At 33.8% G+C, this 17,793-nt stretch overlaps 1 protein-coding gene across 1 annotated transcript; it reads left to right on the plus strand.

The window, feature by feature from the left end:
- The first annotated feature begins 1,046 nt into the window (after positions 1-1,046).
- Positions 1,047-16,271, plus strand: LOC134255793 (BCAS3 microtubule associated cell migration factor-like). The gene is made up of 22 exons (XM_062738327.1): positions 1,047-1,193; positions 2,410-2,464; positions 2,806-2,881; positions 3,717-3,817; positions 3,992-4,073; positions 4,342-4,405; positions 4,580-4,690; positions 5,069-5,145; positions 5,255-5,331; positions 5,531-5,614; positions 5,931-6,095; positions 6,402-6,632; positions 6,863-6,956; positions 7,242-7,388; positions 7,538-7,801; positions 8,218-8,377; positions 8,689-8,789; positions 9,032-9,132; positions 9,245-9,438; positions 9,952-10,073; positions 10,417-10,590; positions 16,056-16,271. Exons 1-22 carry the CDS (start codon positions 1,126-1,128, stop codon positions 16,175-16,177), a joined length of 2,670 nt encoding a protein of 889 aa, XP_062594311.1. The 5' UTR covers positions 1,047-1,125; the 3' UTR covers positions 16,178-16,271.
- The last annotated feature ends 1,522 nt before the right edge of the window (positions 16,272-17,793 follow it).

The raw sequence follows: 17,793 nt of genomic DNA on the forward strand, positions 1-17,793 counted from the left end.
GTCCCATTATGTCTAACTTAGGTAAACTCTCTTACAATGTTCGCTGTTTTTTCCAATCTGGAACATTGTTCTTACGTTCCAACATCCGATCTTGGTTATGTTTTTAGGTGTTGTTATGGATGGCATCTGCGTTCCTTTCAGACCGTTAGGGTCCTCTCGGCTTTTCCTGATTGCCCTCATTCTCTCGAATTCCCAATGAAGGTAATCCTCATCCGGAATCTCGCATGTCGCGCTTGCCCTTCCTTCAGTGGTACTGATTGTTGTAACGGTATCCGTAATCAATTGGTTTTTGTTTATGGAAGGAGGTGATTAGCCTCAAGTCCAACCTTCAAGTTTATGTTAGGGGAGCCAACATAGTAGTTGCTAACGGTCTCCTACTAAATCCGGATTGTAATCCGAGTGAGTTGCCGACCAAGGCTTTCGAGCCTCATCTTCCTGCGACCTTGCGAAGTTAGCCTGGGGCCGAAAGGTGCCGTCTGCTTCCACGTGGAGGCATCGCATAGCCCAGACTTGTTGTGGAGAGGCTACATGTATGTACTGGCAGGGGAAGACTTACAAATTGCCTCCCTTTTTGCATTGCTGCTAGCCAGCGGTGAGGGCTGAAAGCGAGAGGTGACAAGCACACAGACACCAACACACTAGGCCTAAATGAAGAGCATGCATATCGCATTTATAAATGTAGAACAAAGACACATGATGAAAGATCTTTTAAAAAATGAATATCGTACAATCAGGGACATATACTGATCTGTAGATACTAACAATCCATTCGCATTCGAATTCATGCAATTTTGAAATTTGAAAAAGAAATGATCTAGCTAGAGTATACTCGTATGGAAGAAGAAGAAGAAGAATGTCATGTGAGCCACTTTTGTCTGTTTACAAATACATTTCTACTTTAATGCTTATATTTTTAAAATGAACAAGAAAGGAATGACGGGGGGTATTTGAAATAATTATTCAGAAGTTCTAGACAGCTATTAGATCCACCACTCTGAACCGGAAGTAGAACTCTTCAGTTTATTGCTTCGCGGACAAACCAAAACAAACCTGACGTCATATTTGTATTTTTCCTCTGCTTATGTAGCATTATTTTTCGTGTTTAAAGGCGATTATATCCAAAATATGGCTGCAGATTCACCGAAAAGAAGTATAAAATCAACCTACAACGTTATTAGACCACAGGCCTTTAGGTAATTAGCATTCTGAATCGTTTAATTTGATGCTATGGGTGTTGTTTACTTGGATTGATTCAGATTTCAGTCCAGGATTAAGGGCATCAATTGTTCTACGATCTTCAATTCACAATTACACTTAACTGAAATCGTGCAGTCCTATAGAATTATGAAGCAGACCAGGACCCACGACCATGATAAAGTTTTGATTCTGAATATTTTGAGGTTTAATTCAATTTCATGCATTTGTTTCAAATACCAGAATATTTCTTAGTTATATTCATTTTGACTTATAAAAAGTCTTTCCCCAGTTTATGGTCTTGAGACCAGGGATTAAAACGTGTTGAAGTAGATTTCTATGTTTCGTCTGATTATTTCATTGCTACCCAGCCTACTGATTCATTTCTGTTATAATAGTGATTTTTATGGATAACAGATTTATTACAACAAAAAAGTTAGAGAATTTGTTTGAAAGGCCACTTATCAATTATTAGAGCATGTGCAGGTGTAGTGTCCATGATACCAACTGTGTATAATCGCAACCAGTGCCAACCACGTGTTGACTTTTTTTTCCCGTTTTTTAATAAATTTGAAAATTCCCCATGCTATAATAATGGCTATAATAGTATGGGGAATATTTTTTTTTTATTAATGAAAAGAGAGATTATAAACGTCAAAAGCGCCTATGTGTTTAATGGATAAAAAAAGAAAATTAGGTTCAATATTTCATAGACATTAATGCAAATTAAGGGGGAAGACTAAATACTTTCAAATATAAAATCCAAAACCCTACCAAGTGGGCTTGAGAATTTGCCGATTAGATAGTGTGTGTTGCATATACGACTTATAGGAGACTTATAGGAGAACTATACAATGCAAAAGGAATACCAAACTGTGGAACATATTCTCCCTCTTTTTATGAATTGTTAGACATCTAAAACATGAGACCTAGTCACTCTAAACGCCATTAATTAAATCATATTGATTATTTGTTGTTGAGTACCAATAATACAAATGTGCAAGAAGATTTCTTCAATATGGCTGTAACTGACAACTGTTATATATAAAATTTAGTTACTCGTTAGTAGACACATTGCTGAGCTGTACACATTACATAGCTATTTCAAATTCTATTACACATAATGAGCAAATACACGATCGATTGACAAAGTGTGCATAATGATTAAATGAAACCAACTAATCTCTGATATATATATATATATATATATTTTAGTGAAAAGAGTGTGATGGAGAGTGTTGTGGATTTCATCTCAGATGTAGTACCACAGGTAAGATATGTATCTACCAAACGTGAGAGGGAGAGATGTTGAATAGGAACTCAGTATACATCTCTGGTGAATGATAAGTATCACAGATAAGAGATTCAGAAATTAAATTGTAATAATATTGTTAAGAAAATAAGTAAAATTATCAATATAAATGTGCAGTTAGCAATTGAATTTATCATGAAAGTAGAACTAGAGATATTTAATGATAGATTTAGTAAAAGTTATTTAACATATTATACTCTGTAGTAAGCATTGTCATGAAACACACAAATTTTAAAATTTACATGAACAATGAAAATATCTTCGTTTATAGTAGCATACATATTTTTTTTTCTTTTTAGGCATACACGGGAAACACAAAGGCTGAGGACAAGGAGAGAATTCAATGGGTTCAGTTTGCCCAGTCTGATATCAATGGTAGGGTCACTGTTAAAATGCCCAGTCTGATATCAGACAGTGATACAAGGACTGTATGTTAGTCCAGTCTTTTATCAATGGTAGTATTACAGTTTGCCTGGTCTGCTATCAATGGTAGGGTCACGGTTGGAGGGGTGACAGTCCGATATCAATTAGGTAGGGTCACTGTTAATTAGCCTAGTCTGATATCAATGGAGGAGTGACAGTCTGATATTAATGGTAGGGTGACAGTTAGCCCAGTCTGATATCGGTGATAGGATAATAGTTTGTCCAGTCTGATATCTGTGAGAGTGTGTGACAGTAAGTTTACAAAGCCTGAAATCAATGGACATGATGCAGGGGTGGACAGTTTGCCCAGTCTGATATCAATGTTAGGGTGATAGTTAGTCCAGTCTGATATCAATTTTACAAATTGATTACTAAAGTTTTGAGGGATTCAATTCATGGGAAAAGAGATTGTTTATTAAGTATTGTCTCTGTTAGTCAGGAACATGAAAATCATCTATAAAATACTGTTGTGTCATATGTTTGAACTTGCATGTTCAAATGACTTAAGTGATAAAATAATTCCATCGAAACATATAACATTTACTGTATACAGGGAAATTTTTGCCCCTTTCACCCTACCCTCATTTGGGCGAATTTGATACAGAGCAAAAATTCAAAGAATACAGAATAATTACTTAAATAAAACTATTATGAATTTAAAATGGGGCAAAATTGTCTGCAGTGTGCAAGGGCGAAAATAACACGAGGCAAAAATAACCCTGCATACAGTATTTGATGGTTGTTTTTATTGATGTAATATTTTTTCTTTTCTTGTTTTAAAATCTAGATGTGTCCTCGAATCCAGATCTGAACACAAATGAGAGCAAAGGAGTACCATTATTGCTGATACTGGGATATGGAAATGGAGTACAAGTGTGGAATATAGCGGTAAATTTAAGGACATTCTTCTTAAATTCATCTCTGTAAATATCAGCATTATTGGTCTTTTTGTATTACCATTGTGACTCCCCACAATCCTTTCATATTGTGTGTGAGAGTTTTATGCAGCATGAATAAAGTATACATACATGTTTATTTTTAAAGTAAAATTATGTTTCACAGACCAATGGAGAAGCACAGGAAGTGTTGTCACTGAGGCAAGGACCAATCAGAATCTTCAAAGTTTTGCCAACCCCTACACAAGGTTAGTACTAGCTCTTTCTGATGACTTGTGTTTTAATGCTTTACTCTGTTAGATTGCAGGGTATATACTAGTGCATTCTGACGACCAGTGTCTTGAGGCATCACCATCTCAAATTTAGATTACAGTCATAATGTTTTCTCTACATTTTTTCTAAGAAAACTTTAAATAAAAGTCTACTTGTTATTCATATACGGCAGTATATATATATTTATTAATACCCATATACATATATTTTAGTATTATATACATGTGTTTTATTTTCTCACAGTTTTTGAGGATCCTGATCAGTTCCATTATAAGAGACCATTGGCTGTTCTCTGTGACAGTACCAGGTATAAAGGAAAACTTACTTTATTTATGTAGAATTATTTGTGGTAGTTTCATCAATGCAAAGTCCTTTTGCAAAATGTCTTGAATGGTGTTGAAATGTAAATGAAGTACTGTAATCTGAGCACTGTTAAGAATAAAAATTATACACTTAAAATTTATATCTTTCTCTTTTGAAGTGCTGGACAACCATATTGTTCTGTGAAGTTCATTTCTCTAAGGACGGGGGATGAGGTTCACAACATCAGTTTTAAAACTCACCCAGTGATAAATATACAAGGCAATAAGAGGTAAGTATAGGAGAAGTGTGTGTACATATTATTATGTCAGGCACTTTTCAATTCAAACAGAAAGAAATCCTGAATTAAAAGTAAAACAATGTTTATTTTTATGTACGCAATATCAGTATCGCTAAATATTGATATGAATGATACAAATCCAAATGTGCAAGGAAAAGCAGTATGTGCTAATCAGAAACATATTATATGATGTAAAACTTTTACTTACTATGTTTACAAAGATTGTAGTTTTACATTATTTTATAAAGTGACTCATTGTATTTATGTTCACTGTAAGTAAAGAGATAGTGGTGGTACTTACTATTTATAGACTAATTGTGATGGTATTTACTATTTATAGAGTGACTGTGATGTAATATCTATTTATAGAGTGGTTGTGGTGGTGTTCCAAGAGAAGCTGAGTGTGTATGATGCCTGTTCACTGAGACAGCTGTTCTGGGTCATGAGTAAGATACTGAATAATAATGATCTGACTTTCTGGTGACTTTGGTCATCTTAAACAAACTGTTAAAATTCTGGAATATATTTTGTATACAGTATCTTTGTCTGTTTCAGACTGTTTTCCTAACACTGGCCCTAATATCAACCCTATTGCTCTGGGAACGAGGTGGTTAGCCTATGCAGATAAAAGGGTGAGTATATCAACACTATTAATCTTAGGTTCCTTACAATGTTTCAAGTAATATAAAAAGTAAAATACCACAGGTACAATGTATACAGTAAAACATGGTTATAGCAAACACACTTACGATGAATTCTCGCTTACGTGCAATGTTGATTCAGCAGTGTACAGAGATTTTTAGCTGTATATTTAATCTATTTAATTGTCAGCTTGTTCCGATGCACCAGTCCTGCGGGGGTATGTCAGGAGATGGGTCCCAGTCTTATGCTGCCACGGTCATCAGTGCTGCCAAGGTAATGAATTATTGATTGATTGATTCTGGTCATCAACATTTGTATTGGTATTGGTATTTTCTTACGAAGATACTGCTAAAGGATAAAGATCTAGAACTACCTGTGCAACATGTCTCTGATGTTGCAAAGATAGGGTTGAATGTATTCTACCAGGATTTAGTAAACACTTAATGTTATAAACAGTGTTTATTGAAATGTTAAACAACATAATAATAAAGATGTAAACATTAAATGTGAAAATACAAAGTACTTATGCATATATCAACCAAGCAGAGAAAATTACTTAGAACACTATAATTTTTTTGGTTTATTACAGGGAGCATTTAAGGGTTTGACCCTGTTTGGAGAAGCTATGGTTCACAGTGTAACAGGAACAAAGCCTGCCCCCGCCCCTAAGAAGGCTGACTCCCCTCCCCTGGACAACGGTCATCGCCCAGGCATTGTGTCCATTATAGACACACAGACAATCAACGTCGATCATGTTAGGGTTTACTTCATTACATTCTTTTTATTAATGTCCTTATTATGTCCTTGAAATTTCATGTATGTCTTTTAAATTTTTTTTTTTATTTTTAAACATGTGAAACTATCCTTAATAAAAGATATCAATTCACCTGTTACTGAAGACAGAGTAGATTTCAGTTTGTGTTTTTTTAAAATCATACAAACAAAGTGCGATATACATGTATATTGTCTGACTACGGTTATGTTGATAATGATTAATACAGCATTATCTCCCTTACCCTACTGGCTGACCATATCGAGTTCTGTTTATCCCTATTGACAGTTCAGTGTGAGTGAAGACAATGAGGCTGACGGACTGATTGCTCATTTCCATGCCCACGCTAACGAGCCAGTGTCCTGTATGACCTTTGACTCCTCTGGTACATTGCTCCTGACAGCGTGTAAACTAGGGCATAACTTTCATGTGTTCAGAATCATGGCACATCCATGTGCCTCATCACTGGGGGCAATTCATCATCTGTATACACTACACAGAGGGGAGACAACTGCAAAGGTTTGTATAAAGACTAACGATGTTTAGATGAAATGTTTGGTGTGTAAAACTGTAAAGATCATGTCTGGTTCTTTTGTTGAAGGTTCACGGAAGGAAAAGTGAATTTAATTGTCAGGCAAAAGTTTCGTACATTAAAGTGATGGACATTTTTCCGTAAAGATTAGATAATGTTACTATAATATATTGTATGATATGGAGTTTCAACAATCATTATGTTAATATTTTGCCAGGTGATTGACATGTGTTTTAGCCATGACAGTAGATGGGTGACAGTTTCTTCTCACCGAGGAACAACTCATCTTTTCCCCATTACACCATATGGAGGTAATCCTCAAAAGAAAATTTGTTTGAAAATGAATCAATGGCAATAGTAAAGCATGTATTAGCCTTAAAAATATATGGGAGGTAACACATTACAATTGGCAACAACATTTTTTATTGTTCTTGATTTAAAAAATGACAGCAACATATATAATACATGTATTGAAGATTCTCATAAGGAGTAGGTTGATACATGTAGTAATGTTGAAAAATTTCAAGTTCTGATTTGCATTTGCAAACTCCGTAAAATTTAACACTGTAATTAGAATGTAAATGACAATTTTGCAGGACAAGTGAATACTAGAACCCACTGTAGTCCACGGATTGTAAATCGAGCCAGTCGGTTCCATAAGAGTGCTGGTCTGGATGATATGGATCATGGTGCTGGTAGGAATAGCCCTGTACTTAATGCCTCAGGAAGCCCAACATCAGCAGGTATGAGATTGGATTGTTAATTTGTTGAACAATTATTTGTTTTCATAACATTATTGTATATGTAAATTGATTTTTTTTGTTTGGATGAACAGTGATCAAGAATTTTTGTTCGCTCCTACTCATGATTTGAAAAACTTAATATTTTGTAGGTCAATATGACAACTACCCGAGTTTATTGAGACATAATGCCCTCAACAACAGTATAGGGAACCCCAGGCTTCCTCCCTATCCCCACCCCATCACCGTGTACCCTCTGGCCCAGATCAAGCAGCCCTTGATGACTGGGCGGGGCAGCAGTAAGACGGGCAGCCCCTCCCATACCGGGTCAGATAACTGGATCCTGGTTACAGCCTGTTTTTCTACCCCCAGGGTGTGGGTTGGGGGAAGTCCCAGTCTCTCTGTAGACAGGAGAGGTATTTTGTTATTTCATTGTCAGTTGGATGATTTGAAGGAAGATGGCAGGATTGTACAAAATTTTATGAAATTATGGACTGTAAATAGGAATATTCAGTAATTTTTTCTCTAAAGTGATTTTGAATATTCATTAAAATGTTCATTTCTGTACTACTGCACATTAAATATTAAAGTGCAAAAATTTTAACATGCAGTCTTTTATTAATTATATAAGTTTATAATTTGCAGAAGCTGTAAACAAGAAGTCAATTTAGAATGCAGTTTTATTAAGTTTATAATTGGCAAAAACTGTAAACAAGAAGTAAATTTCTTGAGGCACATATAAGAAATATCTATCAAATTTCCAATATGTACAATTAATAATAATAAAATTAGTTTTGCTGTTCTAATTAGGACTGTCTTGTTTACTTTATAGAAGGTAAGAGAGCTGCAGACTCCCTCTTTTTGATGAGTCAGACGGGTACTCTAGTGGAGTATGTCCTTGACCCTAAATCCAAACAAGTAACAGAGAAAGTAACAGATGGAACTCCTCTGGATTTATCCATTACTGGTTATACCCAGTGGCACCTACAGAGGTAGGTTGAGTGCTGATAGAATATGATTGGTGCAAAATATTTTCATCAGTAAAAATAATGTTTCCCGATTGTAGTACCAAGATCATATTTAAGCAAATTCTAGATGTATGAAGGAAACTGAGAAAATAATAAATTACAAGTATGTTCTCTCAAAGGTGATTCATTTCACCCATATGTTATGATCTGGGATAAGGGTAGATATATATCCTTATGTATATATGCCTCACTTCTGCATTGTACATGTAGGTGTTTAAAATAATATTCAGGATTTTGTAGCCAGATAATAAGTCTCTGATTTGTGTTCATCCTAGATCAAAGACCTCTGAGGAAGTCAGGCCCCCTCTAGTCATCAATAACCCTCTTATTCTGGCCTCGGATGCATTCATGTCACAAAGACCATCCTCACACTCAGGTAAAAATTAAAAGTGCCCACTTTATTTACCTTAAATCAGTTTGTGTAAAAAAAATTAATCACATACTGGGCATTTGATTTTTCTTTTTTCTGAGGGGAATTAAAAAAAAAAATTTTTTTAAATAGTAAGAGATCATTTCCAAATACAGGAAAATGGATCCATTATGAAAAATTATTCCACAAAGTTCAATTTCAATGCATACACTGAGACATGACAGTTGTCAGATGTGGTTACTTTACAGAAGACAGTGATCTGCTTCCTGTGACCAGACAAGACTCCAGGGACAGCTTACCGACAGAACAGGAAAACAGAGTGGTGGATCAACAGGAGTGGCTTTCTCAAGTAAAACAGCATTTTATTTTAAAAACAAAACAAAATTTTGACCATGCATCAATAATATCATTCAGTGCCTAACCTTGGAGATCTAGTGACAAGTGATTCATTTACTTCTCAGGTGGAGATCATTACCCACGTGGGACCACACCGCCGCCTCTGGATGGGGCCGCAGTTCTCCTTTAAGACATACCAGAACGTCCAGAACACCACAGTCCTGTCCTCCCAGTCCTCAGCCCTACTGTCACAGAGTCCAGAGGTCAACCTGTCCAACATGGACGTCACCTCAGACGAGGTCGACCTTGAAAGCCTCAAGTAAGACAGGAACTGGGAGAGCTTACGTAGAGATAAGATTGAGACTAAAAGAGGGGGAGGGGGGCTTAGGTTATGCTTTCTTTGTGAGATGTGATATCAGTGTGTACCAGATACTGCGAATCATTTTTTATTCGCGAGAGCTTTATTTTTGCATAATAAGGTGACTGTCAGCTTGCGAAAATTTTATTCTTGTGTATAATTTTTTTATAAAGGATTATTTACAACAGAAACCTCTGGAAACATATTTTATCTTGTTGCTAATTACAAAAAAGCTAATTCACAAAAATAAGGTGTCACGAAAATAAATTGATTTACAGTTTGTATGAAGAATTTATCAAGCAATATCATTCAGATTTTAGACTGAACTTCACAGTGATGTTTTTTAAATGTCATAAAATTGGTTATTTTTACTTTGTGATAAAGGAGTGTGACTAAGTTTTTTTATCTCTAAATTAATGGCTGAACTTATGTGAATTTCTCTATGTACAGAACTTGTGTGCATTTTATGTGTAGAATCCAGCCAGTGAGATCTAGTCCTGTAGCCATGCCCAATGCTCGCCCTGCCTATAGACGAACTGGAAGTGACATCACCTCATCTCCTGGGAAAGGACCTTCACCTTTACTCATAGAAGCAGGTATGTTTTGTACTACTCTATAAGTATTACTCATACAGTAAGCCACAGGTTCCTGGGTCCTTTCTGAGATACATGTAGAATTGTTACAAAATCAGTAATGATAAGAAGCAATCACTATTAAGCAATTTATGTTATAAATGTACAAGCAGGATCACTGAATGTTTGATATGATGTATATATATGTATATATAATTCATGTTAATGTATCTACATGTACAACACAACTCTGAACTGATTCAATATTCATATCTAAATGAACAATAGTAGTTAAGTACTGTCAATTTATGCAGGTAGTTTTGTCTTCCAGGTAGTATTGACCAAGACTTTATTCTCTGACTTCCAGGTAGTTTTGACCAGTCTCCAAACCTTTGTGATGTCTACAGCAGTTGGGCAGAGTCCACAGTTGCTAAGCAGCCTAGAGGAAGTGTAGAGTTAGATGAGAAAATGAAAGAGACTCTAGCAGAGGCCATGTTAGAATCCCCAATGAAGGAGGGGGGTCCCTCATCTGTATCACATGGTAAGTCAAGAAATAGGAGCAACATTTTTAGTCAAAGCTTAGCCTTACCAGAAAAGAAGGAGTGTACCTGCAGATTGACTTAATTAATTGGATCCAAAACCACTGAGTACTCAAACTAAAAGAAGATTAAAATGCAAAGCTCCACTACAGTACAATTTCTGAAAGGTGTATAGTATCTTTAACCTTTTTTTTGGGTGGGGGGAGGGTATTCTATTGTTAAACATTGAATTGTGAATTTCATAATGTACAGCATGTGTATGCAAAAAAAGACATTGCATCACAGATACCTTGGGTGTCCACTTAAAATATACAAATTAAATTTTTTTCAAATTAAATATTTTGAAGGAAAACTTTGAATCACACAAGAGCATTTTTTTTTCTGGTTTCTGACTTGATGAAATATTCAAAATATATTTTCTTATATGTCTTAAAATGGATTTAAAAGACTATATTTTTCTTTCCTTCTCATTATAATACATATTTACAGATTTGTATAGAAAATTCAAACTGAGTTTGAATTCTTTGAAATCTTACCAGGACTATTTTTTGGTGAAATGGTGGCATTTGAAAATTTCTCCTTTATATGTTTCTCAAAATTACCACTTAACAATATTTATGAATTTCATTAAAATGTTTAAAACATTTGAAGACATTAAACATTAAAAAGACATTAAAAGTAGGGATGTCAACGAATATTCAAATATTCGTTCAAGAAATTGATATTTGAAATTGAATTTAAATTTAAGATTCAAAAATTCAGTTTTAAGTGTACAAGCTTTTAAAAGAGAGAAAAATATGGCAAGTTTGATTAGAAATTGAATCAAGTTCATACAGTTGACCAGCAATAAGATTTAGTTTAGAACAGACTTAAAAAACACTCCTCTTGGATTACCTAAAAGGTTTGAAGTGTATCTATTAAAATAAATTATTCATTTGATCAGGGTTAGGGTTAGGGTTTGTTCCCATTTCGCCTTAACTGTAAAATTTAGTATTCCCATTTTGCCTTATTAATCGCTCAGGTGAATTAAGGTGATATTTAGCGTAAAGTATTTTTCAAAAAAATACTTGGTATTACATGTATTATTTCATTCACTGTATTCATAAATTCCCATTAACTTAAATTCAATCTAAAAATTTAAATTTTTATATTAACCCAGTAATAATATTTAAAAATACTAAAATTCCCATTTTGCCTTAGTACTTTTTAACTTTTTCTTACCGAATTTCGCAGTTAAGGCGAAATGGGAATACTAAATTTTACAGTTAAGGCGAGATGGGAACAAACCTTTAATTAGTGGTATAACAATGTCCAGTACTTACAATAAGTTTGTATTGTTGAAAGGACACATTTTATGGTAAAAACATTGATCCCCTGTTTACGTAAATATCATTAAAATCATTATCAGGAAATTAATTAGCTAAAAGTAATTGTTTTTAATTTTTCTCCATCAGATAATTGTTCTGCATGGAGTTATCAGTGTATATTTTGGTAAGACGATCCATTAATCTGGAACATACTAAAGAATCTTTTCAATTTTCAAAAATAATTCATTACATGTTGGATGTAAACTTTATATTATATATACCTATACTGTGTAAAATATTTTAAAGATATAATTACTGTGAATTTACAAAACTTTACATGAATTTAATCCCAAAATAATGACATAAAATGTGTACTGCATGACAGGAGAGTGAAAATATACATTTTATAATGCAAAACATATTTGTTTTATCAAATATTCGTAGGGCTGGGCAAAAATATCGATATTTCAATATATTGCAATACAATGACAAAAAATATCATATTACAATACGATTTTGTAATATTGATGTATTGGCAATATGCTTAGATTAAGGAATTTTATCATTAAATATAAAAATGGACTGATGAAAGATTTGTTATGAAGCCAAACAGTAAGAGAGAAGTTGTTTTTTGGGAGTATTTCAGAGCATAACTTAAATGAAATCAACAGGATTTTTTTCTTTGTTGGTTATTCATCATAGTTATGTACATTCTGCATGTAAAGTAAAGTAAATATAGTATGAAAATGCCATTTTGATTACATTTAAAATATTGCAATACATATCGCAATATAGTTAAAAATATCGCAATATATCGCAATATATGAAATCTTAGGCCAATACCCAGCCTTAAATATCCGCATATATTCGAATACTCGTATGGAATATTTGAATCTCAATTATTGACACTTCTGACATCCCTAATTAAAAGACAGAAAAAAAATTATTCTTACTCAAATTAATAATTATGGACTTAAGTTTTACAAAATATCAAATAAATATGATTTTCCAAATATATTACTATCTCATTTGCTATTGAAAGCTTTCATTCTAAAAACTAAATTGAGAAAAAAATCAGGAAAAGGGTTTTTCTCTATTAGTAAATGGCTATAACTTCTTTTTGCATCATTTTGCATCTTTATAACTACTGTGCCATAAGTGGAAATTAGAAAAAAATTTAGATAATAAAGAGTATTTAAAAAACAATTTTCAGGGAAATTTAACAAAGAGGAAATTTTGATTAGCCAATAGGCCTATATTTCTCAGTTAAATTATTTATGTCAATTTTCTTGTCATCAACTGATAGACTCTATATACATGTAGTAGTATCATTTTATGCAAGAAGGTACATTTTTAATCTTTTAAAAAAATATTTGGCATCACAGGATTGGCAACAGTAATTTGTTATTCTTTACGTCGATGAAATAGACCTTGGACTTACCTTGCATCTAAAATAAAACGGTCGAATTCAACCTAATTGATACCATCACTTCGTGATATTGTCTTCTTCAATCTATGAAAGTTTCATTTATTTTAAAATCCCTTCTGAAATCATGGATTAAAATATATTGTTTATTGTTGACCATTGAATGTATAAAATTCTAAAAATTGAACGTGAAGGTATGTGGAAGGTTGTACTTGTGGCAGTGTTCACTATGTTCTAATGTGTATATTGTAAAACCACATATTTTCAAGGGGTCAAATTTTCGAGGTTTGAAGAAATAATAGTAATATTGGTTTGTAGGGATTTGATTTCGTGGTTGGAAAATGTTTAGTAGTAATGCATTTTAAATTTTACATTTCGTGGTGGTCATTAATTCGTGGGTCTCGAGATTCCTGGAAAACAACAAAATAACCCCCCACAAAAATTAGTGATTTCACAGTATACAACAAATATTTGATACAACATGTAGTTGAAAGTAAACTTAATTCCCATCTTAAAGCCAATATATCTTGTCAACATTGGTTGTTCTGTCATTTTATAAAACGTTAAAACATTCCCGTTACTTTGGTAACACATTATCTCGGACTTTTATAACCTTTTTGTTTTATGTAACAATGTCACTAATAGACAGCGCTAGGTTTCCCAGTCACAAAGAGCTAGGTATTTCTTCTTCCATCTTTGGTTTTAAGCAGACGATTGCTTAAGGCTGGCTAGGGCACCAGGTGCTTCTATCTGTTTTAGAGTCATTAAAACTCTTTTATAATTAGCCAAGCAAGGGGAGACTGAATCAGCTATCAAAGACGGAGACTGATTTTTAAGATGCCTAGAGATGCTAAGCGACTCACCTCTATCTTTTAATAACGCCTGATCAGTCATCCTGATGATCTGTCGTCGTGCTAGTCTTCTGGGCCTAATTTCACGTGTAGTTTATTTAATGCTATGATAATTCGAGCCCCCTACTCTATTATCCCTATACTCGGTGGGTGCATCAATAACGGGCTTTGGATTAAGAGCCTATATTGTTGACGGTAAGATAATGAAGCCGGGAGAGGTGGATCGGTTACCTGAGAGGGAATTATTAATCAGCATCTTTTTTAATCTTCGTCATCACTGTTTCATTTTAATCACTATTTATAACAAAGAGATAGCAGAGAAAACAGTTGTATAGAATAGGTCAGATTGCTTGTTGATGGTTTTATGGACCGGGGGCTTTGGATGTCGTGGGTTTACTTTTATTCCCGCCAGGAAAGTATTCTCCAAAACATTGTTTCACTCGCCTCTTTAGGACAACTGGTCGTCTCAAAATTAAAAACGGGGACAAAAGATATTTTTTATGATCACGTAATTTTACCGTAGTTTATGTGACATTTCATTACGATATGACATATTTTTCCCCTTCATTACCCCAGGAGTCATAAAAAACGAAATTTATTTTAAAATGTTTCCAATAACGTAAAAATGAACAGGACTGCGTCATTAAAATCTGTTCTAACCTTGTATTAATGACTTTCTAGGCTTAACCTCTCTTCTGGTTAACTGTTGATACGTTCTGACGCTGTACATTCTAAATTCTCCTCTGGTTAACTATTGATAAGTTTTATCCATGTGTATATTTAAAGCTGTACATTCTAAATTCTTCTTTGGTTAACTGTTGATACGTTTTATCAGTGTATATCTATTGAGAACTTCTCCACTTTCCAGCACTGGTCAATCAATTACCTTTCACTCCACAATTTACAATTTTTTTTAACCAATCTGTATGTTAAATAAACGTCCAAACCCTTCATACTTATCCCTACAGACCAATAAACTCACTGTTTTTGATTTTTGTTGGATGGTAGAAAATTCCAAAACAAGCGAGTTTATTGGTATTTATAGACGACTATAAAGGGTTTGATAGGTTGATAAAATACTTACATTGGTTGAAAAAAAATGTGTCTAGAATTAGTAAGTGAAAAGTAGCTGACTGACCAATGCTGAAAAGTGGAGAATTCTCCCAAACAGGGAGCAGAAAACCATGCACCGTAAATAGCAAATTATTATGCCCCCGCTTGAAAAGTGGGAGGGTGTATATGTATATTATAGTGTTCGGGATATCCGTCCGTCCGTCTTTTACGCTTTTGGGAATCCATCTCTTATCAACAACGCTTCTTATACCACTGATTGAAATCTAATGAATTTTTCAAAGAATCTTTGTTACACATTGCCATTGTGCGCACCCTGTTTTACTTTTTGATTGGACACTTTTCATGTTTCCCTTAGCAAAATATCGTCTTCAACACTGCCATTCTTTCTATAATATTGAAGGATACCCATCTCTGATCTGCAACCCCTCCTATACCACTAAATAAAATTTAGTGATACTTTCACAGATTATTACATATTGCCATTATGCACCTCCTACTTTACTTTTTGATCTGACCCATATTTCGGGTCTCCCAGGGCAAAACATGGATTTTGTCCCCATAATCATATTTGAGGCGGAGGAATCATTTAGTGAGATCAGTGCTCACAGTACAAGTACCTCTACAGTTTACATTTATATTGTATTTGTAGCGTGATGATCAGAGACTTTTATATCAAACAATAGAGCAGCAGTTCTGCAGCTGTACACTCTGCTGTGGTTAAATGTTGATACGTGTTATCCCTGTATAGAAAACGATGTTACATTCTAAAGTCTCCTTTGGTTAACTTGATACATTTTATCCCTGTACAGATGCCTTTATTGGTAGTAACGAGAACCTTAGTACGTCCTCTGGCTCCAGTATTGGGCTGACACGGGAACACGTCATGGACCCTATGTTCAGCACCAGCAACGAGTCACCTGACTCCAGCTGACGTCAGGGGGAACCGGAAGTTCAATCCAGGTACCGGAAGTTCAATCCAGTGGATTGTAATGTTGTGTCATTAACTCCGTGATTAAATGTATAAATTTTAGAATATATCAATTATATATACACTTTCTTGATAATTTATCAAATTCAATGACAATTGAATGTGAAAAAGTTTTAAAAGTATATTATGGATAAAAAGATGAATTTAGACGTTTAAAAATATGTGAAATTCATCAAAACTGCATGCATTGACACAGTCTGTATTTTATTGTGATATTGTACATCTATACATATTGGTTATGAAAATGATTCACTGGTTTTGCATTGTTGGAATAATTTATACATGTAATACAATTATATGGTTGTTATTTTAAAATGTATTTTTCTCAAATTTTACATTCGATATGCTTAATAAATGAAATATCCAAAATCAGTTTTTTTAATAAGTTGAAGCAAGACTATATACAATTCAACTTTAATGGTATGAACCAATACATGCTAGTATTGTAATGTTAAAAATTTGATTTTGAAGACTGTGAGTATATTCGTAATTGAGAACATAACTGTATACCGTTTGAGACCAAAATTTGGTCATTTCAGCCCCTATACAAACTCTAAATAAAATGATTTGTCCATGTTTATCCATATAAATGTAGAAGTAAGTTCAGGCGATGCCACTGAACTCGGCGGACATGACTGGATGTGTGTTAAGTACGGATGACTTTTACAGATTGAGTATTTTTTTCTTCCTTTAAATCGGATCATTGCTGTAAATTAGATACGAAATCACCGTTTTAATCCACGTAGGTGAAAAGACCGTTAGTGATTAGTCGTGTGGGTTGTAGACTCTGGTAATGAACGTGCTTCATTAGATCTCACATGAAATCCGTCAGGATCCGAACATTGACAATCTCTGCTCTTTAATTCATCATGTTCTCAGGTACCCGTCAATTTCATCAGAAAAGTAGGTAGTTTTCAAAGATTTTGTCTGCAATTCCTCGCCGCTCTAACCGAGTGTAATTACCACGTACGCAAAAGTCGCTAATGCGAACGGAAAAGCTGCGACATTTCAGTTCCGTTATAATACCATATAGCACCGCGTCTACCGACTTGTCATCAAATCCTGGATAACAAATCTATATCTTTATTTCATATCAAATACTGTCATGTCTTCCAAGCAAATCTGTTTATTATTTTTTGAAGTAATTGAATGTTCTACATTTCTAATGTAATACATGTAGATACACAGTGGTTTAATTTGCCATTATTGTCTACTGTATACTAGTATATAAAATTAATTTCCAGTATAAATCATGTGCTAAGTTTTTCTTCTAATAAAAGTGATTTTATATATTAAAATTAATTAAATAGAACTTTTAAAAAATTTGAAGTCTTGCATTAAAGGTGACGAGTACAAATGTTAATATTAATCACCCAATCATTCTTCCAATATAATAATGAAATAAATGCATACAGTGTATGTAAAAAATAATTTGATTAATGATATACGTACATGTATATTAACCTATCGTTCCGAGGGATGCCAGTTTTGAAATTTTAAATTATTGAAAAAAAAAATCATTTGTGTTGGTGAAAATTTATTTTTGAAATAATGCCAAA

This window comes from Saccostrea cucullata, unplaced genomic scaffold, assembly GCF_032062105.1.
Source record: "Saccostrea cucullata isolate Sc308-1 unplaced genomic scaffold, CSIRO_AGI_Scuc_v1 ctg5, whole genome shotgun sequence".
NCBI lineage: Eukaryota > Metazoa > Mollusca > Bivalvia > Ostreida > Ostreidae > Saccostrea > Saccostrea cuccullata.

Excerpts from the sequence above, each read along its gene's own strand:
- LOC134255793 (XM_062738327.1), top strand. The coding sequence starts at position 1,126 with ATGGCTGCAGATTCACCGAAAAGAAGTATAAAATCAACCTACAACGTT. Across the intron at positions 5,615-5,930 it reads CGGTCATCAGTGCTGCCAAG|GGAGCATTTAAGGGTTTGAC; the intron begins GTAATGAATTAT and ends GGTTTATTACAG. Across the intron at positions 7,802-8,217 it reads TCTCTCTGTAGACAGGAGAG|AAGGTAAGAGAGCTGCAGAC; the intron begins GTATTTTGTTAT and ends TTTACTTTATAG.